General features: G+C 38.4%; 1 protein-coding gene across 1 annotated transcript in view; it reads left to right on the top strand.

The window, feature by feature from the left end:
- LOC144660692 (uncharacterized) overlaps positions 1–21,871 on the top strand; it is a 31,172-nt gene extending 9,301 nt beyond the window's left edge. The window contains exons 8-22 of the mRNA XM_078521396.1: positions 3,604–4,071; positions 5,045–5,264; positions 5,541–5,606; positions 6,124–6,200; positions 9,828–9,902; positions 10,098–10,138; positions 13,145–13,259; positions 13,629–13,669; positions 13,822–13,993; positions 14,431–14,502; positions 14,967–15,048; positions 16,051–16,112; positions 18,576–18,647; positions 19,260–19,478; positions 20,313–21,871. Of these exons, the coding sequence (XP_078377522.1) occupies positions 3,604–4,071; positions 5,045–5,264; positions 5,541–5,606; positions 6,124–6,200; positions 9,828–9,902; positions 10,098–10,138; positions 13,145–13,259; positions 13,629–13,669; positions 13,822–13,993; positions 14,431–14,502; positions 14,967–15,048; positions 16,051–16,112; positions 18,576–18,647; positions 19,260–19,478; positions 20,313–20,404 (1,874 nt within the window). The 3' untranslated portion in view covers positions 20,405–21,871. The remainder of the gene's footprint in view (positions 1–3,603; positions 4,072–5,044; positions 5,265–5,540; positions 5,607–6,123; positions 6,201–9,827; positions 9,903–10,097; positions 10,139–13,144; positions 13,260–13,628; positions 13,670–13,821; positions 13,994–14,430; positions 14,503–14,966; positions 15,049–16,050; positions 16,113–18,575; positions 18,648–19,259; positions 19,479–20,312) is intronic.
- The last annotated feature ends 982 nt before the right edge of the window (positions 21,872–22,853 follow it).

Raw genomic sequence — 22,853 nt, forward strand, 5'->3', positions numbered from 1 at the left:
GTAATTGCCATTTGCGCGAGGGTCCTAAGGTTGCGTCGCACCATTGACATCACTCCCTATACTATTGAGTATTGGTTTTGCCTTTGCCTCCCTATCCACGAAACAAAATCTTGAACGACTATTGTTCAATTGTATCCAATCACAAAGAGGCCAGGGAATAGCGTTTTCCCTTCGGCACCACAAATTAGTGCTACGCATTCGGACGGCTTAAAAATTTTGGATACCCGTTTTCGTTTGAGGGCTTGTTCCGGACCGTTTGGATAAATTTTCGATCAAATGATACAAGAAGATTCGTCAAGCCTTCCTTTTATCTGGTGCGTAGTTTGAAAGCTGTGCGATAGGACTATCAGGTCGAAAATCGGCTCGGCGCTGGAAGTGTTCTACTTTGGAGCTGTTGGAGTTTCCACCCTTTCCATATATTTAGATGTATAGTAAACAGCGAAAGCAAAATATCCTTCAATCGACTCAAATTCGCCATTTCAAGCCAAAAGAACGACACTACACAAAAGGTAGTAAACTTAACATTTATTCAGCACAATTTTGTTAATGTTTTGCACCATTACACGCAATTCTACAAACCATTCCGTAAATTCCATACATTCTCTATAAAAATGTAAATGTGCACAGTTAATACACAAACAGTTTGTCTGGGCCCCCTGTGGCAAAATAATATAAAAATCTATAAGACAGATTTTTCGCAAAATAGGAAAATGTGATATTTTGCCGATTTTTAAAATAGTTCAAAATCTGTCTTATAGATTTTTTTAAAATTTTGGCTGTGGACGTAGTTCACCCCATAAAATTAATTGTGAAAGTTTCATAATAGGTTGTACGGTAGGTTTTCAAGAAAATCTGGATCAAAATCTCGCTTTTACGACCTCCAAAGTGAATCAAATTGCGCGTGCGAGCGCGCACTAATATGACGCCATGCGTCGCGAGCGATAATGAAAGACAGAATTAGAACTTCTCTGTCGGTTATTTATTCACCTTTTTTTGTTGTTAGTATTGTTTTCTGTCCTAAGTTTCAAGACCTATCTGAAAGTATTTTGAAGTTTTCTTTAGTATACAAATTTGATAAAGCGCGGTAAAACTGATGGAACTCTTTTTCGTTTCTGTTAAGAGTTGCTAGCGCCATTTTAGCCCGCACGAGCAATAATGACGTCAAGCAGAAAACCGTAGCGCCCGCCTTTGAGCCACGTAAAAACTGTATTCAGCCACCTTAACAGTGTTCTCCTTATCAGGCGGTAACCGGTAAAATTTACCGCTTGTAACAGGACTCTTTACCGCCTAGAATCGCTAAAATATCTTGTAAATTCAACAGGTGAATAACAAAGTAACACCACGCGTTTCACCTTCGTAGTCATGATCGAAAATATGAAACATCAGACTGAAAATAAACAGCGACAAATGCAATATTCATTTACGAATTTGTGCTAGTATTCAATATTCTTTATTTCCCTTCGCTTTCCGAATCTCTGAGGGCTGGTATCGAAGAAAGAGCAAGTTTTGCTGGTCTTTCTCACTTGGCGGCAAGTGCACATCTGTTGCTGCACAGTTTCCACAATCAATTCCACAATGAAGCGGGAGCAATCCTTGCTGTCCTTTCACTTTGTCCATTGAAAATAAAAACAATCACAAAGGCAAAGAGGTAAAAATATTTTCAGAAGTGAGAAATATTACTTACATATAATAGTTCAGTTTTCAAAAACATGCAAAATGCAGATCATAGTTGATTGCTTAGTTGACCGTAGCTGACGCGTGGTGAAGACAAAGGCAGCTTTCAATGTCAAATTCTTCTCATAAGTTCGTAAGTATTTAAAACAAACCCCAGACGACAGGTTAAAAGAAGCACTCAGAATACAACTTTGTAACAACGCCGTCGTGAATGCTGAGTATTCGAAGCAAAGAAAAATAGAGCTGCAGCAATTCGTAGCAAAGAGGAAAGAGTACCGCCGATTTTTCAAGTAGTACGTTATGTAAGCGACAGTAAATGTATCTCCTTACAACAACAGTAGATTTTATGCAATTTTTCTTAAGCTGTATAGCAGGCGAAAGAGGACTGCAAGGCCATAATAAAGTTGTCATGGACAACATTCTGTTCCATGTAGGTAAACTAGAACACGGCTGGGATTTACCGGAATTTCTTTACCGGTTTAAAACGTTTTCTTACCTGCTGTGCTGAAAACTAAGGAGAACACTGCCTTAAGTGACGCATATGAGAGCAAAAATATTAAACAGCGCCACTCTCAAATGGAAGTGCTGCATTCGTTCACAACATTGCATCTAACTGAATTGTTCAAGGAGTCAAACCAAAAAACCACTACTGTACAACTCATCAATCTTATATTGATTACAATTTTTTTCAGTTCAAAGTGGCTATTTATTTCTTTGCTTGAGATCTCTCACTTGTTATAAATTTTGCTAATGTTACGATTTTTTAATCTGTGCTGCTCCCAAATAATTAAGCTCCACAACTGAAACATGATGATTGGTTTGCTCAGGCAGGACAAGCCAGTACATGTATATTGCATCCTTTCACATTGAAACAAGGGGTTACAAACCAGTCCGTATTTTAATAGTGATACAGTCGAAGCTCTCATAACGGACACTCTCGTAAGCGGAGAGCTCTACTTACGGCCGCCTTGTTTGAAACACCGTTTTAGCTCCCATACAAACTCTGTATTTTTACATTCTCGTAAGCGGACATTCCCGTAAGCGGCCACAGACACTTTCAGAGATTACGACTTAGACTTTTTCTTTGTTTTTAAGCTCCCGTAAGCGGACACCCCAAAGAAAACCCTATTAACAAACTCTGTATCTTGTTTTTATCAATAAACTTCACATCACCGTTCGTCGCAATGATTTTACAGTAATTACAGTACCATATTTCAGTATTTGTTTTGTCGTCAACCACGTCCGGTGACATTTCGAAACACCACTTATATGCATATTAGCATTATGTTAGCTGGGCAAGCTCCCGTAAGCGGCCATCTATCCCCTACAACTCTAGTGGCCGCTTACGAGAACCATTCTCGTAAGCGGCCAGCTCCAGTTACGGACACATTTTATGCGTCCTGAGGGTGTCCGCTTACGAGAGCTTCGACTGTATTATTATTCACTGTTAGCCTGCAAAGCAGGTGTATTTAGCGAGCATATTCGAACGCATTTTGATCGGGTGCCATCCTGGATTCTTACTTGGGAGAGGATTGGGGATAGAAGAAACGGTCCTAGGGTAGTAGGAGTGAGGCTGAAAAGACAGTGAGTCTTCCTTCCCGCCTCACCCCCCCTCGCTTTTCCTAGCTTCCAAACCTCTCTCTGCCCTCATCCAGCATGCCGGCCAATCTACTCGATCGCGAACTAGTATTACGCGCGCCCACGAAAAACGCCTGAACTGCAGGCTAATTCACTGTGTAAAAAGTATATTTTTACAGGGTGTTAAGTATTGAACCCCCAATAAAAATAATGAATAACAAATAAGACAGGTGTGGTACAAAAAAGGGTATAATTTGCTTATTATAATAAGTGTCAGGCTGTTTTCCACTCATTCCTTTGTGTACACGTAAACAATTGGTGAAAGCAACATGTCTGTTGTCCTTTTCATAGGTCAGGGCTTTGCTGAAGTCAACCCTGAAAATGCTTGTGCAATGACATCAAGAACGGCAGACAGACCTGAGAATATTGTTGGGATGCCGTCAAACACTGGTCCTGACAGAGAGTACAATCGCCCCTCCCACAGACATGATGACGACGATAGTGACATTGATGATGCCAATGAGGAGCATCAAGATGTCAACCCCCCAATATTTGATAGAAGTCCACCACCCGAGTTAGAGGACCACCTTAGAGCACCATTAGAAGGACTGAATCCAAATGTCCTTGGCATGGGTGGAATTGGAATGCAGAACTTTGTCAGCCGGGGTCATGGTCACATGTGGGGTGAGGGAATGAGACTTGGTGCCGTACAGCATAATCCACACGCTATTGAACCAGTTCTGAGAGCACAAACCCCAGGGGAGTCTGCTGTTAGGAGATTGGAAATGCGACAGCATCAACAGCCTCAACCGGAAGCAGGTATTAAACCCTTTAAGTACACAAATTCTCCCCCTGAATTTTATACATTTTTTTATAGTATTAAGTGGGAGAATTTGTTAGAAGATCAATAAAAGCAATTAATTTTGCTTTGATGATGATTTATAAAATTTTAACTATTTCTTTTTATAAAGTTCTCTTGAGATTTTAAGGGTTAAAATGAGATCACACCGGCCTTGGTTACACAAGGCTATTTTACCAAGGGAAATGCAAGGTTTCCCTCAGGAAAGTGGCTTTCCCTCATTCAAATTTACCTACTTGGCAGGTTAATTTATGTAGTTCCGAGAGTGACTGAGAACAATAATTATATTGAAAATACCACTGGCGAAACCTATGTAACAATGTTGGTCATTCATTCAATACTGTGCTTACATGTATAAGCCAATAGCATATTGCATGTGTTATTATTTTGTCTTGTCTGTAGCTGTTCTCACATTGTGGGTGGCTTTTCCTAAAAATGAATGTTCTGCAATTTGTGTAGGATTTTATGGAGCCGAATCCAATTGTGGAATTGCACATATTTTAGGCATCCTACTGATGAACGGTTATGGCAATTTGATATCTTCAGGAGCGCAATAATTATTACTTTGAATTCATGGTCTGTCCCCTTTGAATTCAATTAATAATAACTTTATTTATCCTGGTAGACCGGTCAGTCAATCAAGGAGATTGACTGGTATCAATCGGTGACCAGTATAAAAGCATAAAATTTACAAAGCATACAATTTAAAAGCATAAAAAATTACTAGCATAAAATTTACAATTACAAATCTAAAAACTGTGAATATATATACAAAAATTTAAATTTAAATTGTACACGTGTGATTTGCACTGTCCATGTTCATGAATGATAAAATCTTTACACTGCTGTGTCGACCGATAATAATTATCGAATAACATGTTTAACAAACTATCAACAAGATACCATTTGGATCACTCTTTGACACTTCTCCAGGTCCCAGTCAAGTAACTCAAGAAGAGCCGCCCTTACTTCATCGGGATGTTCAACGTCTGGAGGACTTGTGTATAAACCACGTCAGCCATCGTCTCCCTGGACACCAGAACCCCCTTACTACCCTTGGTATGTTACCACACGATCTGTGTGACAAGATCTTGACTCATCTGATGAAAAATAAAGCTCTTACTCCAAAAGCAATGCAGGCTTTTATCCACTGGTAAGCCAAGTCTCTAGGGATCTCAAGTTGACAGGGTAGCTGAGCTGGGTGGGATCTATTTACTATCATTGGGATATTAACCCAATTATCCTGGACACACATTAATTAATTTTTGATGTTTTTGACCTTTTAAGGTCTATTATAAGCTTAAATAGCTCCAAATCACTCGAAGCGGCCCTTGAAACGCTAAATGCATCCTTTTTTTTCACCAGAATCACTTTTAACTACAGGTTAAGTAACTTATACATTGTGTTTTACTTGGTATCTTCTGAACAGTGGTCTGCGGCATGTGAAGCTAGATTGTTACTCTCTGGTAACAAATGAACTCCTGATAGCACTCAGGTGAGATGCAAAACTTAAATATTTATTGATTTTACAGATGATGATCACCAAGCTAAAAATTTACCATCTTTATTTTTTACTATACACACTTGATGATTTTGATATTGCTGATCCTAGCTAGCAGAATGCAGGACGCGTGTCACATATCAACCTCAGTAAATGGCCCGGCTCACCACGAGTCTCTCGTAGCTCTCAGTTGGTTAGAGCGCCCAACCGGTATCTGGGAGGCTGTGGGCTCAGATTTTTTCTTTGTCACAGGCTTGTGTCGTGTTGAACAATTCATCTTCATTCAATAACAAACATATCACTCTGCTATTGGTTGTAATGCTTGTTCCACTTGACTGTTAGTATGTGATTACAACAAAGACAACAAAATGAACTAAAGTGCCTGTGAAAGATGTCACATGCCCTTGCTTGAACAGACCTGGGTTCCAGTTTGCAAGGGAAGCATTTTCCACTTCCTTTAAGTCTCTTAAATTATGTAAAAAACATTTTATATTTTTTAAATTTATTGTAGACTGCACAGACATCTTACCCACCTTAGCTTGAGAGCTTGTCCTCTCATAACAGACAAAGCACTGGAAGCCGTAGCAGGTAAATAACTCAGTATCCCTAAATGGTATCTATTCATTAACTTAAGTATCTTTTGTATATCTTTTGGCTATGTACTACCGGTATACCTATAAATATACACTGTATGTACCTCAATCTTTGTGGTCAGGTCATTCCTAACAGATATAGTTACAAAAGAATTTCCTCACTGACAAGATTGCTCATTTCTCTCCGCCATGCAAAATAATTAACAGTTATTAGACGAGGTTGACCAAAATATCGCGATTTGTCAGTGGCGAGCCGATCAATTATTTGCCGAAGCCTTCTGAGGCAAATAATTGATCTGGGAGACACTGACAAATCACGATATTTTGCGAGAACCGAGTTTAATAATTGTTTTATCATTCGATCACTGAATTTGTTTCCCACAAAGTACCTTCGGGAACTGCCTGGAATTCGCACTATTTCTACGAAAGAATAACTTTGCCTTCGATAATACAAGCTGGTCTTCATCCAATTCTCTTTCTTTCAGATATTGCCAAAATACAATAAGAGAAGATTCCATTGCCTTCTTTGTACCGTCGCTTTGTTTTTCGGGGCTAGCAGAAAAATCCAACCGCTCTTCTTCATCTCTGGAAAACTAGCTGCCATTTTTAGTGCAGAATGCACTATTGTGATGGTTTGTTGGGGCTGTCGTCCGCTAAACCCCTAAACCCCTAATGCCCTAAACCCCTAAAGCGCTATGGTGTAAACTTTAATAGTCAATTAATTAATTAATATCAATTAATTAATTATTCCTTGTGAAGGGGGTGGGGGTGGGGAGCACCTGACCGTACCCCTAGGTAAAACCTGGAGCACATCTACGTTACTTTCATATGAAGATCTCAAACGTATATATTTTTTTCAGAAAACCCTTTGCTCTCCTTGTGGTACTACTCAACGTAATTTACACCAAACGCATGCGCAGATTAGTCTACGTTGTTTTCTGGAACTATCATGAACATCGCTTGTATTGCGTGTCTGCGGTAGGCTTCCTGCAGACTTCTTGGCGCCAAGTAAAAACCGCAAATTAATTAAATTTAGATTTTGAGACTTTCACCGCGCTTTCGTAATTAGGTATGCAAAAACTTGCACCGGGATTTTCGGCATGAACACCTGATAACCAGGAAACAAATATCCTAGCTGTACTGCGTTTTAAAAAACCTGTCGAAAAATATGTTTTTTGATTAGATTTGTTTCTTTAGTTTTTGAGAATCGTCTTTCGTGCAGTCTAAACCGTAACTTAATTAAATTAAACAAATGTCATCAATGCCGCCGTAAAACAAACAAAAAACAAAAGTTTCATGTTATCGCATTTTCAAGGAAGACAAAAGTATTTTGTTACAAACGAACAAAAGTGTCGTGTTACGTTTGCAAAGATTAGCGTAAGGAACACCTGGGAAAGAATACAAGTAGCCTGTGAACAGTTTTTCCGAAAGTAAAATACCGGTAAAGCAAATAAACACGAACATATATAAAACATCATACTTTCAATTGTTCCATATTGCATCCTGCACTTACCAAATCATCGAGATTTTTCTCGGAAGTGGACACAACTACGCATGAGAGCAGGAGGGCATTTTGCGTGCGCATGCGTCGATATGGACTAGTGCGCACGACAGAGAAGTTCTGCTATCGATTGTTTACATATTTTCCACAATTTATGGCTTAATTTCTAGCTCAAAATGAAACGTGTTTTAAGTTTTACTTGCTGTATACAATACTAAGAGTCCTTGCTTTATCTTTTGACAACAACAAGCAAAGTTTGGTGTCGGCGTGCTGTTTATCTGATCGACTTTGGCTATGTGTATTAACCCATTGCACGTGGACAAAATGGCGACCGAATGTCGAGAACCTAAATACCTTGCCCATGTTTTTAATAGCCGGATGATCTAAACGGACAAAGCGCTACGGCTTCTTAGTACTAAAGTATAAAACAGCAGTTTTAACTATACGATGTTATAATCAAGTATTCCGGGTTTGAGCGAGTGGTCATGATTTTGTTCAGATTTGTCATAAAACTACAATTTAGTCGTTCTCACAATGCAAAAATCTCAAAATCTAGCCTTGATCTCCAGCGTCTACCGATGATATATGGAGCCTGAAGTACTTAAACTATCGTCTAATGCTGCGAAGGTAGCGTTAAAAAATGGTCAATTGTGGAAATTTTTAGCTTTCTTTAACGTACGTTCTCGCTGGTTTATCCTAACAGAGAAACTATCGTTTGTGATTATTTCTTTAAACGTGAGCATTGGTCAAAATAACTTCACATTTCGATGATACCACAATTATTCTGTTGAACAAGAAAAGAATTACTGCGATCGGTCTTAATTTTAAAGTGTTATGGTAATTCTTTGCTGGTAGACTATTTGTTTACATTTTACTATGTTAATTAGTACATTTTTGGCTCCTTTATCAAAATGTAGCCTTGATCACCAGTCAAAAAATAGCATGAAACGAACAAGCGATATATATATTTTTCAGAAACGTTCTAATAACTGCTGCATAAAATGTCTTAAGAAATAATTTTTAACTATAAACAATGTTATTTTCAATTTTTCATTCAACGTTTATTTCTTTAAGTTTGATGTTCATTCTGTTAAAACAGCTGTTTTACTTCTGTGTCGCATAAAAGTGTTTTAAAGAACTGCAGTTCTTGTTCCAGGAAACCCTGTTTGCCAGTCAAAGGGCAAGTTGGCTTTGCTTTGGAGTCATCAGTGAGCTGCATTATCATGTGCAGAACACCCAAACATGTCGTTCCCCTCAGGGAAAACCCTTTTTTTTGGTGGCCGTCCCTTTAGGCAAAAAATCTCTCGACAAGCTATAATATTGCTCGCACTCTGCCTGTATTACAGCAATTGATTTGATGTGAAGTTTTGATCCTAATATATCACACTCCAGCGCACGGATAAATGTTTTCCTCTTTTTACGGCCTGTTTGATTTTTGTCGGTGAAGGCTTTCCTACCTGTCCCACATATTTTCCCATTATTTGCAACAACGATCCCGAAGCAGGCCAGAAAATCTGCTTTATAAGAGCCTTGCCACACACAAAACACTTTTTCTTAGCGAAATTTACGTCTATATTAAATTATGTGACGATAAACTGTACAAAAAACAAAGTTTGAATCTTCCGCGCCATTTTTATTCCCAAGATTACGCGGTCTTTGTACAGCGGTTGCACGCATGCGCACGCAAAATGCCCTCCTGCTACGCATGAGCAGAATATTATTTGTAGCAAAATCACTGTCAGACGCTAATGCGCACGAGCAGACCATTATTTGTAGGCAGTTATTTGCAGATCCTGTGGTGGGCTCTCGGCCAATGAAAGGAAGAAAAAATTGCATCGAATGATAAATACATTTATTCTTCAAGGGAAGATAAAACCCACAAAAAATGATTTGGCTCACAATTATTTTGTGGCTTTATAGCTCAGCCAGCAGAGCATCGCATCAGTAAAGCTGTTCATATCCTGTTGAAGCCCCAAATTTTTTTTCTGGCTTCTTTTGCTGGCGGCTTAAATTGGTAGACTCATGGTGTGGATTGTGTTACCGGTATTGCAAGCTTGCTTCCTCAATTTTCACAGTGCTGATTATTTACCAGTTGTCATGATTATTTCTCTTTACGTTTAGTTCTCAAGAGACTGAAATCACTTAACATAAGCCAGTGTGCCCAGCTTACAGACAAGTGCTTCTTCCACATTAAAGGTAAGTGAAAATTAAAACACTTGAGTGACAGTAGCGCAACACTAGCAAAATATCCTATAATTCTATGTTGCAATTCTGAATTTAGTTGAGCTTAGCAACCAAAAATGCAGCCTTCTTTCAATACATGAAAGCCCTGATACACTGTAAGTAAGACAAAGCTTGTAGCATGATATATTTTTTTTGTTTCTTATGCAGAGCTTCCATCACTAGTGACATTACAAATGGACATGACAAAGGTAAGACAGCTTTATCTGACTAGTACTTTGTACCTTAGGCTATGTTTACACGGGACCGGACCAGAACCGTTCCAAACCGGACCTGCCTCTGTTTGCATGGAAACGTTTGGAACTGATCCAGGTGATTACACCAGTCCGTACTGGAACCGGTCCAGAACAGATCCATAACTGGACCTGCAAAATAGCATGTCCAGTTTTGGATCCGTTCCATACCAGTTCCAGAACGGTCCAGTGTAAACATAGCCTTAGGGGGAAGAACTCCCTCATAGTTCAAAAATCAATGAACTGTGGAATAGGCCTGAATTTTTATGTTGCTGCCACATCCACTTTCCTCTACTGTCCCGCCTACTTTCGTCTGTAAATTCCAACCGTCGCCTTGTTGCATATAATAATAATAATAATAATAATAATAATAATAATAATAATAATAATAATAATAATAATAATAACGGTTTATTGGTAACATTTCTACAGAGTAGCTCTACATTTACCAATTAACTTAACCCTAACCTAACAAATAAAATGATATTTACAATTAAAATTCTATAATGATCATTAAATTACTGTGTACTACTATGCTATATTATACTATATACATTTATGCGTTTAAAAAATTACTATACTATATACATCTAAGAGAAAAATAAAAATAAAAAGCTACAGGAGATCAATCTGTTAATTTAGTTTTCTTCAAAAGGAAGCGCTTTGCTTCCCTGCAAAATGCATTATGGTCCACAGTGTTTTTAAGGTTCGTTGGGAGTTTGTTAAATAGGGTAGCGGCGTGATCTTGAAAGGTGTTAGATATTAGTGGGATTTCTAATTGAATATAACAAACAGCTCACTGATTACATCATGATCATTGTTAAATAAAGTGTCGAATAAACAGTTGTGTTGAGATTTGGCCCTAATTTTATGTTCTGCAAAAAAACAAAATTAAACTGAGATTACTTTTCAAGCACAGTACAAACAAACAACCGTAAACAACAGTGTCGGCAAGGAGGCGCAGCACATGAGTCACAAGGATTTCTGGAATTTGTCAGCAAAAGTAGGCGGGGTAGCAATATGAAAATTCCTGCCAGTTTTACAGTTTGTAGTATAAGCTATATACTTAGATGTCTGTAGCAGGGTTTTCATTAAGAATTGTTATAGCAGGAGAATAGTGTAAAGTAACCTGAGAATGATTTTTAAAGGTTCTGCATCTTTATAAAAAAATAGTTACAGGCCTTTGAAATTTAGCCAGAGAATTCTAGGTAGTAGAAGAAGAATTCTCCGATCTCCGATGCCTAATGAACACCCTGCTGTAGCATCAATCAATATGTTTTGTAAGCTGTTTTTGTCTGAAATTCAGGGTATAGATTTTGACCTTTTTGCTCTGAAATAGGCCTAGGACATGGTTTGTAATACAAAAGTTCTTGAACTACTACTATTACTCAGTTTTTTTTAGTGGGACAGGGTGGTCGTTAACCAGATTTTATTGATCTCAAAAATGATCAGCTCCAGTTGTGGTCACTTAAAACAGCTGCGAGGGAAACTAACAGAAACTGTAGCTAAACGGTTAAGGCTTCTTCCAGTTTTGATTCCTGTGTTTTCTTTTTTGATTTGACGTTTTGACTACATACAAAATCCCAACAAATGACAGAAGCTTGAAAAAACAAACTGTGAAGAAATAAGTTTCCTTTACCTTACTGTTGGAGCAAAGCTTTCTTTTCAGTGTTTCAGTCATATTGCAAAACAGGTTTTTCTGTCTATAAAGCCTTCCATGCAGATGCTGTTTGGGCTGACATGCATTCCTTGACCCCCCTGCAAACAAGGCCATAGGCAGGGGGTCCCGTGGGGGGGGGTACTCCATACATGTATAATGACCTATACGGGGAGGCTCCGCCCAAAAGGGGTACCTTTTTTAGGCTTCAGGTATATAAAAGGGTAGGGATTTCACAAGTTTAGGTATATGAAAGGGTATGTAAATCCGTCATTTAGGTTTCTAAAAGGGCCTTGAATTAAAATATTTCGAACAGACGCACTTTATGGCTGTATTATTTTTATTTATAAAGCGCAGCATGAAAATGACAAGAAAACGTCCTGTTCTAAGTCTATGCCATGTCTTTTAGGTATATGAAAGTGGTACCTTTTTTCAGTAAAAGGTATACGAAAGGGGTACAATTTCTGTGAAAATGGTATATAAAAGGGTAAGGGGTAAGAGCTTGGGGCGGAGCCTCCCCGTATAAAACTTTTTTGAGTGCCCCCACCCCCCCCCCCCCCCCCGGGCAGGGGGTGTGATAAGTGGGTCCGCACCCACCCATGGGCCACAAAGGTCCGCCTACACTCTTTTTTATAAGAATACAGTTTTTCCAACCCAGGCTGGATATTCTTATTTTTCTGCCGATTTTAGGCTGAAAATATTCTTATGAACATTCTTAGAAAATACCGTTTGACATTTCCGTTTAAGCAAGTATTGGGTAATCAATTACAAGTGTTTGGTGTCCAGATCTGTATCGTGTTACATTGTGCACATGTACCATTGCTTTTCGTTGCAGCCTGGCCGTTTTGCCTTTAAACAAAGGATTCCTCGTAGAGATAAAGTGATGGAAATGAAAATACCTGATTTTGTTTCAACTTAGAAGTATATTCTTTTCAAAATCTCAGCCTCGGGTTTATTCTTAAAATATTCTTAAAAATTCGCAAATTTCAGCCTCGATACTCTTATAAACTCGATTCTTATTAAATAAAAAGAGTGTAATCAGGAAGTGAGGGTTAAAATGACTTTCAGAGTGCAGAAATTGCGGACTTAAACAATGTGATTTGTCAAAATTTCCTGGGGGAAAATACCCCCGGACTCCCTGAGACGCTCACGCCTCCAGCGTTGGCACCCAGCCATACAAAATCCTGCCTATGACACTGGATATTAATTTTGTAGGGCAGTAAACACTGCTTGGCTAGTGCAAATAATGTCTACGTAACAAGCTTAATTGCACCTATGGGTTAAAGTTTTGAAATATTTGTTTGTAGATAACTGATAGAGGAGTGTGCCATTTTCTGGATAATGCCGCCTGTTGTCCCAACTTGGTACATTTAAGTTTCAGTGGAACAAATCTCACAGATAGCAGCCTGGCAGCTATGTCTGGTTAGTGTTTGATTAAATATAGTTCAGACCACATCTTGAGAAGTGTTGTGGCAGGCGCGGTGGCCTAATGGTTAGCGCACTGGACTCTGGATCGAACAGTCTGGGTTAGAATGCTGGCCAGGGTCACTGCATCGTGTTCTTGGGCAAGATACTTTACCCTCATCATGCCTCTCTCCACTAAGATGTGTAGATGGGTACCAGCGAGATAATGCTGGGGATAACCTTGCAGTGGACTAGCATCCCGTCCAGAGGGAGAAGAAATTCCCCTAGCCACTCTTACGCTACAGAAACCAGGATTGTCTCAAGGCTTAATCTTTTTTTCTTCCCTTGAGAAGCGTTATTATTAAATTGATAATTCCTGTCTTGCAGGCCTCAAAGCCCTCAAGATTCTTGCCGTCAGCAATACAAAGGTATGCTACAACCTCTGTCAGAACTGTGACCTCAAACAAATTTTTTAAATTTACTCTGAGGTCTCCATAATGGAGTCAGTGTACCAGTAGCTAACACTTTATGTATCAATCATTGTTTTCATCCTAATATTATAATTTTCCAAATTTAATAGATCACTTCTCTGGATGTTGTTCATCACCTACACCAGTTGGAAAGTTTGAACATCTCGCACTGTACAGGAATATGTGATAATAGTTTGACAGCTCTGATGAATCATCCATCGCTTGTGTCACTCAATCTACTCGCAACAAATATCTCTGATGATGGACTATGTCATCTGCAAGGTGACAAGTAACGAAGTTTTGTAATTGCTGATTGCAAATTTTGTGAACTAAGAAGTTCAAATGTCAACAGACTATTGATTTCTAAACTGCCGTCATCATGATTTTAGAAGTCCCTCTTAATGTTGGACCTAATAGACAGATCTGTGGTGATAGCTAGAACATAATTTCTTTGTTTCAGAGGAGGTGGGTTACTGAAAAGATGGTCAAATTATGGTGTTCTTCTTAAGGAAATTTTTTCATGTGCAGGGGGGAGTGGGGGAGATGTAATCCCCCTTCCCCCTTAGCATGATCATTTTTTGATTAAGCACTTTAAAAAAGGCCAACTGCTTATTTATTTAACTTTGTTAATTTTGTTTGAGTGTGATATAAATAATGTGAAATAGAAGATTTTTGTGAGCCTAACAAAAATACCTTCTGGCTTGCTTCTGCTGCATTAGGTCTTAAGTTGTCATCCCTCAAACTACCAAACAGACTTAACATTACAGACAAGGGAGTATATAACATTCAAGGTAACAACCTAGAACTCTTGTTGGCTTGAAAACATTCATGACATTTATCTGTTTGAAAGTGTGTCACTATATTTTTTTCAAAGTCCGCTAGTGCCTACTAGTCGAAATAGTTTGAATAATTGTAAATATTTTTAACTCTTACATACTTTTTAATTGACATGACCCCACAAGCTTGTCAGCTTTTATCTACTTCGTGTTTAAATAAAGGTCACTTACTTATCACAGGAAAATTTTACAAAAAAGCATCACTATTTTTTTAATGGAAGTTTTGCTAAATAACATAATCAAACCATTAATGGAAAAGTTGAACTCTTACCATTAATGTTTTTCAGATAAAAGCCAGAATGGGAAAAGAATAAAAACCACTTTATGTAAAAAAACCTCAATGGGATGTTAGGAATTTTTCCTGTGATTACTTACTGTGATGATTATATTGACTTGTTGAACCAATTTTTCCCTGTCAGGACTCCCCTTGGTAGCTCTTGACCTGTCAGATTACATTCACATCACAGACAGTGGGGTTCACTGCATAGCACATATGACCAGGTATTATATACCCGGTAATTGAGGGGCTGTAAGGGGGTTTCTGGTGAAACGTGATTGTACGTTTTTATTCTATGTGATGTGTGATTATAAAATAATATTGTCCATGAACTGTGAATGACATGCTTCTTGTGACACGTGAAAGCAAAAAATAATGAATTTTGCTATTTTTCCGTGAAAACCGACCATGCAAGGAAGATTCCTCTTGCACACATTTTGCGCAACGGCTAAATATTTAGGAACAGGTAGTTGGTCATTTTTGCCAAATCGCCTTTGAAGGACTAAACACACTCAAAATGGAGGCTTGAGTGCACAAGACTTTCTTATCTAAGATGCTATTTTCCGTGAAACGTGATTTACCATTTTTAATAGTTGCGAACTGTGCCCCCCCCCCCACTACTGCCCCTCATAAAATTTTGTAATTTAGTCAACAGACAGCTAACACACTTTTTTTTCTATAAGAATATTGTTTTTCCAGTCCAGGTTGAATATTCAATGTTAGGCTGAAAATATTCTTGTGCATGTTCTTAGATCATAGCATATGGCATTTCCTTTTGTGCTGTATACCATGCATATGTATTACATGTACCCTTCATTGAACTGTCGTTAGCAGAACATTTGGCTAGTGTAGGTTTTTATCCTTTTATTGTCTGGTTTTGCTGTTTAGAGAAATGAAGAATTTTACACAGTTTAGGTAAAAACATATAACTGTATTGTATTTACAAATTTTAAGCACACAAAATAATTCTTTTAAAAATCTCAGCCTCCGGTTTATTCTTAAAATTTTCACAAATTTTAGCCTCAATATTCTTACAAAATAAATTGTTATAGAAAGAGAGATTTTTTACCAGCTTAGTAAAGTGTAGATGTAGATGTAGATGTAGAAAAGTCATTTGCCGTACAGGAATATCTTATTCTTCTATCCAAGACCTCTGGAAGTTAATTTTTTGAGCCCAATTTATGGTTTATATCTGCTTGTTGTCTTTTTTTCCCTTCACAATCCAGATTAACACAGTTGTCACTTAGCAATACCAAACTGACAGATGACGGAATGAAAAGCTTAGCAGGCAAGATTACATTTTTGACATTATCAGGGAGCATGGGAGGTGCGGTGGCCTTATGGGTTAATGCGTTGGACTCGGGATCAAGCGGTCTGGGTTCGAGGCCTGGCTGGGGTCATTGTGTTGGTGGTGGACAAAACACTGACCCCCAGTCCATGGACTACCCCCATGGACTACCCAAATGGACTACCTAAAATGGACTACCCCTTAAAGTACTATTCCGAGTGTGTACTACTTACTGAGCTGTTGTTATACGCACATAATTTGCACTTACTTCGGTTACTTTCGACAACTCTAGCCGCCATTTTGAATGAATTACACTATACATCTGCTGACCTCAAAAAGCGAAGACTCATGCCCAGACTCGGCACTATTTTTTCCTCAGGATCTGTCTGCCTACCGGTTCTGTTCTCCTCGCTGCGCTGCCAAAGTTATTCATTCAAAAATTTTCTCTGGCCACCAAATGTTTAAGATTCGCCTCAAGCAACTATCTGATACTATTAAAAAAGTTTGGATCTTCTGTAGTGCAGTGCAGTGCCTGTTTTGTCTGTCTCTATGAGTCCAAAGATTGATTGCTTGATTTGAGTCTACACTTTCGTGATCAGCGGATGTTCATTTAGTATAATATATTCAAAATGGCGGCTAGAGGGATACGTACGGCTTGAAAATAAACAAGGTAAGACGTAAGTGCAAATTATGTGTGTATAACAACAGCTCAGTAAGTGGTACACACTTGGAATAGTACTTTAAGGGTAGTCCATTTTTTAGGGGTAGTCCATTTTAGGTAGTCCATTTGGGTAGTCCATGGGGGTAGTCCATGGACTGGGGGTCAGTGTTTTGTCCACCACCCATTGTGTTGTGTTCTTGGGCAAGACACTTTACTTTTATAGTGCCCTCTCCAGCCCCAGGGGGGGGGGGTACTCCGGCTTGTAAATGACGGGGATGATCGAATGGAGGCAAAACTCAGGACCCAAAAAAATCCCTAAGTCTTCCGACATTACCCAAAAAAATCCCTGGACCAAAAATAACCCCTAAAAAAACCCTTGTCAAATTAACCCTAAATAGCCAGGAGGGGCAATAACATAACACAAAGAACGCTTGTTTTGTTTATACATCATACCATAAATACGCCAAGGCACTTTAGTTCGTTTTTAATACCCAAAAAATCCTCTATCTAAATCAAGTCACCCAAAAAAATACTTGCCAAATTTTCCAACCTAAAAAAATCCCAGAATCAAAAATTTCAAACCCAAAAAAATCCTTCGATCATCCCCGTCATTAACAAGCCGGAGTACCCCCCTGGATCTCCAGCCAGGTGTATAAATGGGTACCAACAACATAATGCTGGGATGGTCTAGCATCCAATTCAGGGGGGAGTAGAAATATTCCTAGCTGCTTAATGTTAAAGAAACTGGAATAAGCTCCGGCAAGTGAGGGCCACTTGGCTCAATGCTGCCCTTATTATTGTTGGGGAGCAGGGATAGTGCCAGTTGTGAGAGCACTCGCTTCCTACCAATGTGGCCCGGATTTGATTCCCAGACCTGTGTCATATGTGGTTTGAGTTTGTTGTTGTTTCTGGTCCTTGCTCGGACGTTTTTTCCTCTGGGTACTCTGGTTTTCCTCCATCCACAAAAACCGACACTTCTAAGTTCCAGTTCAATCAGAAATCCAAGGGCCATGGGTTTGTCAGTCACAAGACTGTTGTGTGCAATGCTTTTTAAACAAAGCCGATTTGTCCTTTTTTATCACCTAGGCTGTAGACTCGCAATAAGTGCAGAGGTCTATTTGGCTGCAAGTCTTTGCACCCATTGTTGGCCTAATTTTTTAAATTTTTAATTGGTTATTTGTTGTGATCCCAGTACATAATAACATAAACCCAACAGGAGGACAGTTAGACTTTCTTAAAGTCGTTCGCTTCTCGTTTTCTTGTTTGGTGGTAGTAGACCCTGGTGCGGAAGCTATCGCGCTTCGCTCTTGCTTTCACACTTTGCGCTCTGTAAGTTCGACTTTTAGGCAGGTCTAGAGGACAGTCAAAAGCGGCCATTTCAATGATGTCTGTGCTAGTCATCCATGGCATAGTCAGTAGAGTCCATGGTAGTGAGGAAAATTTTAAGCTTCACACGAGGGGGGGGGGGGATCTTCAGAGTCAGGGTCTTAATCTTGAGATAGAGTGGTTTTCACTTGAGCGTCGCAAGTAATTTGTGTTTGCTTTGGTTTTGCATTACTACACTTAGTGATTGCTTCAAAAATCTCTTAGCCAATCAGATCTAAAACCAAAACCAATCGTGACTCACTCACGCACGTTTTCCAGTGTGTCATGTCTGTGACATGTGTTTGCTTCGAGTCTTGATTGGTTCACTGCACTGTCTGTGTTCTTTGTGATTGGCCACACTTATTACTTTGCTGTTGGCTTTACGACACTCAATTAAAAACTGCTCTATACCATGTACACATACTTTTTGTTAACAGCTCTGACTGAACTTGAAGAACTAAATGTTGACAGAACAGTGATAACTGATGAAGGGTGTGCAGTGCTGTCATGTAAGCATTTTTTTTATCATTTCTAAAAGATCTTTATATGAAAAGGAAGGTAAAGAGAGATAGTTGGGCATTGAATGAATGTTGGCATTACTGTCCAGGGTGGTTTGTGGATAAAACCCTAGTGTGTGACCATTCAAATAAAAGTTATTGATCAGTACTTTCATGTAGTGCTGTTTGTTTTGCTTAATTTTGCGTGAAAGTTTTATTATGCTGTACAAGTTGGTTGTAACTTTCAAGTCTGTGGATTTGCAGAAAGTAGACTGCTAACAGTCTGTTTTTCTCTGGAGATTCAGTAAGGGAGTGCGGCACGAAGGTCTAAGACTCACGAGGAGGCCCCTTCTCGTCCATACCACCAGTTTGCGTTCGCATTACCAATATAATACCGCATGCTCGTCAGACCCTAAGAATAAAGACCAACTACAAGGTAGTCTATGCAAAAAGCATTGTGATTGGCTGATTTCGCTTTATAATATAATAATTATAATTGCCCTCTCAGCCAACCTGGTTGTGTGATATCACTTGACTATATAAGATACCAGAACATATTGTATTGTGGCAGAACATACTTTTTGTCTTGGTCAATTAACTTTTCCAATCCGTCCTGATACACAGGCTTCCCACATCTCAGGATTCTTGGTTTATCTTCCACAAGAATAAGTAACAAACTTCTTTTAAACGGAACTTTGAACCACTGCAAGAATCTTGCGAGATTGAATTTGAGCAGGACCCGAGTATCAAATAAAAGATTAGCGCACCTGGTTCTACCATTACTGAGTCAACTTAATCTTGATTGGACAAGAGTGACAAGTGACTGTCGTACTCTACTAACAGGTATGCATTTTACAAGATGCTGGAGTTACGCAACCTAAAGCAGGTTTAACAAAGCTCATAGTTTGTAGTTAAGGTGCACTTCCGAGATGTAACTCAGTTTAAAAAAAATCCCAACTAAGCACCTTGAGTAGGTGCTTACATTAATCAAAAATTCCGGAAAGTTTGGTTTGAAATCAAAAGGAACAGTAATTTTCCAAAAAATCTGTTGAGACATAAATTTGTGGACTACCTCCAGAGGTACTCCTCTTTTTCCATTCAAAACGGAACGTCAGAAATTTCCCCACCATTTGCGTGGTTTCCCAATACCAGTCTCTCATCAACAGAAAACAATAACAGGAAACCGAATTACAAATGGTATTAAAGCGCCATGTTTCTTTCAGTTGGTTTGCTGATGAAGTTTTGAAAAATCCCTTACTATTAATCAATGTATCTCCCAACCGGTTATGGGAGGCATGGTGGCCTAATGGTTAGCCCACCAGACTCCAGATCAAGCGGTCCGAGTTCGAGCCCTTTCCGGGGTCATTGTGTTGTGTTCTTGGGCAAGACACTTTTACTCTCATATTGCCTCTCTCCACCCAGGTGTTTAAATGGGTACTGGCAAAATAATGCTGAGGGGTAACCCTGAGATGGACTGGCATCCCATACAGGGGGGAGTAGAAATATTCCTAGCCACTTTTTTTTTTTACTGTATTACTAAATTGTAGAAAAGTATTTTGCCCATCTGAACTGCAAGAATTAAGTGTTTTGATGCTTTCACCAGTCTGTTTTTTTTTTAGGTTTAGTTGGTATTGTTATTAAATTTAACTCTTTTTGTTTAATATATTCTGTTTACAGGTTGTCCTTCACTGAAGGCATTGAGAACTAACAACTGCACTCCTCCATCACAGCAATCTGATGATTCAGATGATGATCAGGAACAACAATAAACGCAAAAAGAATACTAAGTTAACAGATTTTTAGCAGTTCATTTTGTGTCATGCTCCCACTCAAGCCGAGTTTACACAAGCAATTTTTTTTATGACAATTTTTATTTGCTCGTGAAGATGAGTCAAATTTGGCCAATTTTAATGTGACAAATAAATTTGTTGACAAGCTGGCATGTTAGCTTTTCATGTGACAAATAAAAGTTGTAACATACCAAAATTGATTGTGTAGACGACTCGTCACATAAAATGTCGCAAATATTGTGTCTGCATGTGGTCCCCAATCTCCCACTAAGCACTGTGCAGGTACCGGTATCTCTTTGCGTATCTCTGCTGTCCAAGGTCATTACTGGGGTACTTAACTAAATTACCGTAGTTATTCGGTTATAAGGCGCACTCGGTTATAAGACGCACCCCAAACTTGGCAACATTGTTATGCCAAGTTTACAAACTGAAAATTTTACAAAAACACTCGGTTATAAGACGCACCATGAGTTGGAGAGTTGAAAAGATGTAGTGATCAATTTAAGGACAGTTTTTTCTTACAAAATTTGAATGTTTGAATGTTGTTCATACTCCTTGGCACAATCTTCAAGTACTCATTAAAGACTACAGATCAGTAGTTGAAAGCTTGTTTTTTATCAAATTTTTAACCAGAGATTGCTTTTGAATTTTTACCAAATGTCTTACCTTGGTTACTCGCCCATTTTTAAACAATCAAATATATTTGTCACATAAAAATTGTCACACAAAAATTGCTCATGTAAACTTGGCTTTACTGGCCAGCAACTCCCTTGAGAATGAAGATCCATTTACATGGATCTTCACCTGATACGCCAGTGGTAATCTGTAAGGTTTTTCAGTTTGCGCAGTGTCCAGAATACAATGACCAGTGACAGATCTAGTGGAGGGGCGAAAGGAGATGGCTATCACTTGTATAGTTGAGTTTTGTAGATTTTCATCATGGAGCAAGAAGTTGTAACGAACATAAATTAATAGGTTAAATAGTTATTAATAAGTAGAATGACTTAAATTATATGAAAAATTCATATTTGAATTGCGGATAGATATTGAAGCTCTAAATTTTTTTTAAGGTTTCTTTTTTGGCAATTTCTTTAATTGCAATTTCACTGCAAGGATCATTTTTGTTTTACTTTAGTAAAAGTTTTCATTTTTTCCCTCATGCATTCAAAGTTTTTGCCGCACATAACTGGCTATTCCAATTTATCAAAGCTTTTCTCTTGCATCTTTTTGCTTAATTGGTTTGTTTAGGTTCTACCAAATTGTTGTGTTTTTATGAAGTATTGTTTAAGGTTGTATGAAAGGATGTTTTAACACTTCTGTTGTTAAATTTTTGTCCAACTCAAATTACAGCAGCAATGGCAAAAGAGATATGAAAAGAAAATAATACAGAGTTTTAAATTAAAAATTATTTTAAAAAAAGGAAAACTTGTTTATGACAATATTAAAGAAGTGAATAAACTGAATTACTTTAAATGAATTGATCTTTGTACTTCTGCAAAGATAGTTTTATTATTATTGCTATTGTTATTATTATTTGTTATTATCATCATCACCATTATTATCGGTATTGTTTTTATTCTGTTGGATGTTGGATGGAAAAACAAATGGGAGAATTGTCAAACAATATCTTTAAACTCTAAAACACTGTTTTTGATAAAAATAATGCCCAAGTTTGTTTCAGAGTTGCTTTGTAGTGCTGTTTTTAGTAAAATGAAATTCCTCAGTCGAATAAGCGCTGCATCGCCATCGGGGCTGCGGCACTTATTTCGGGGCGGCAATTAACTTTTTTGTCCCAAATGCGGCCTTCATTCAGGGGCAGCACTTATTTGAGTAAATGCGGTACACCTACCATATTTGTTGTCGGAACTAACTATTTTAAAAGCACTCAGTTGATGTCGTGAGACAATAGCGAGACAGCTCATGACATATTTATACCACATTACACTCAGTTCATGTAGTGAATACTAGACAGCACTGCAGTTAGCCTAATTAGCACTCGGTTTAGCCTAAATGGCACTCTGGTTAGCCTACTTAAGCTTGGGTTGCTGCGATAAGCCTTTTTTATAGGATGAGGATTTCTATCTAAAAAAATAGAGATTCTGGTAGCTGGTCATTGGTGGCCTAGTGGATATCATTCCTGCTCGCAGTACCAGCGACCCAGGTTTGAATCCTCTTGGTCTCAACTTTTATTAAATCAAAAAAAAATAATAATGTGATTGATACCACGTTTTTGAAAAAATAAAAAAGTCTCACGACATCAACTGAGTGCTAAATAGTTTGTCACCGGAAGTGCTTCAAATGCCAGTCTCATTTGCAAAATCCTTACAGTATCTTCTTCGCACTTAGCAGTTTTGTAAATTTCAGTTCATATTAATTATAACGAGCCATATTTCCCAATCGTAAATTCGAAAAGTTTTTAATAGGACGA

Source organism: Oculina patagonica, chromosome 7, assembly GCF_052425735.1.
Source record: "Oculina patagonica isolate OP01 chromosome 7, crgOcupat, whole genome shotgun sequence".
In the NCBI taxonomy this organism is placed as follows: Eukaryota; Metazoa; Cnidaria; class Anthozoa; order Scleractinia; family Oculinidae; genus Oculina; species Oculina patagonica.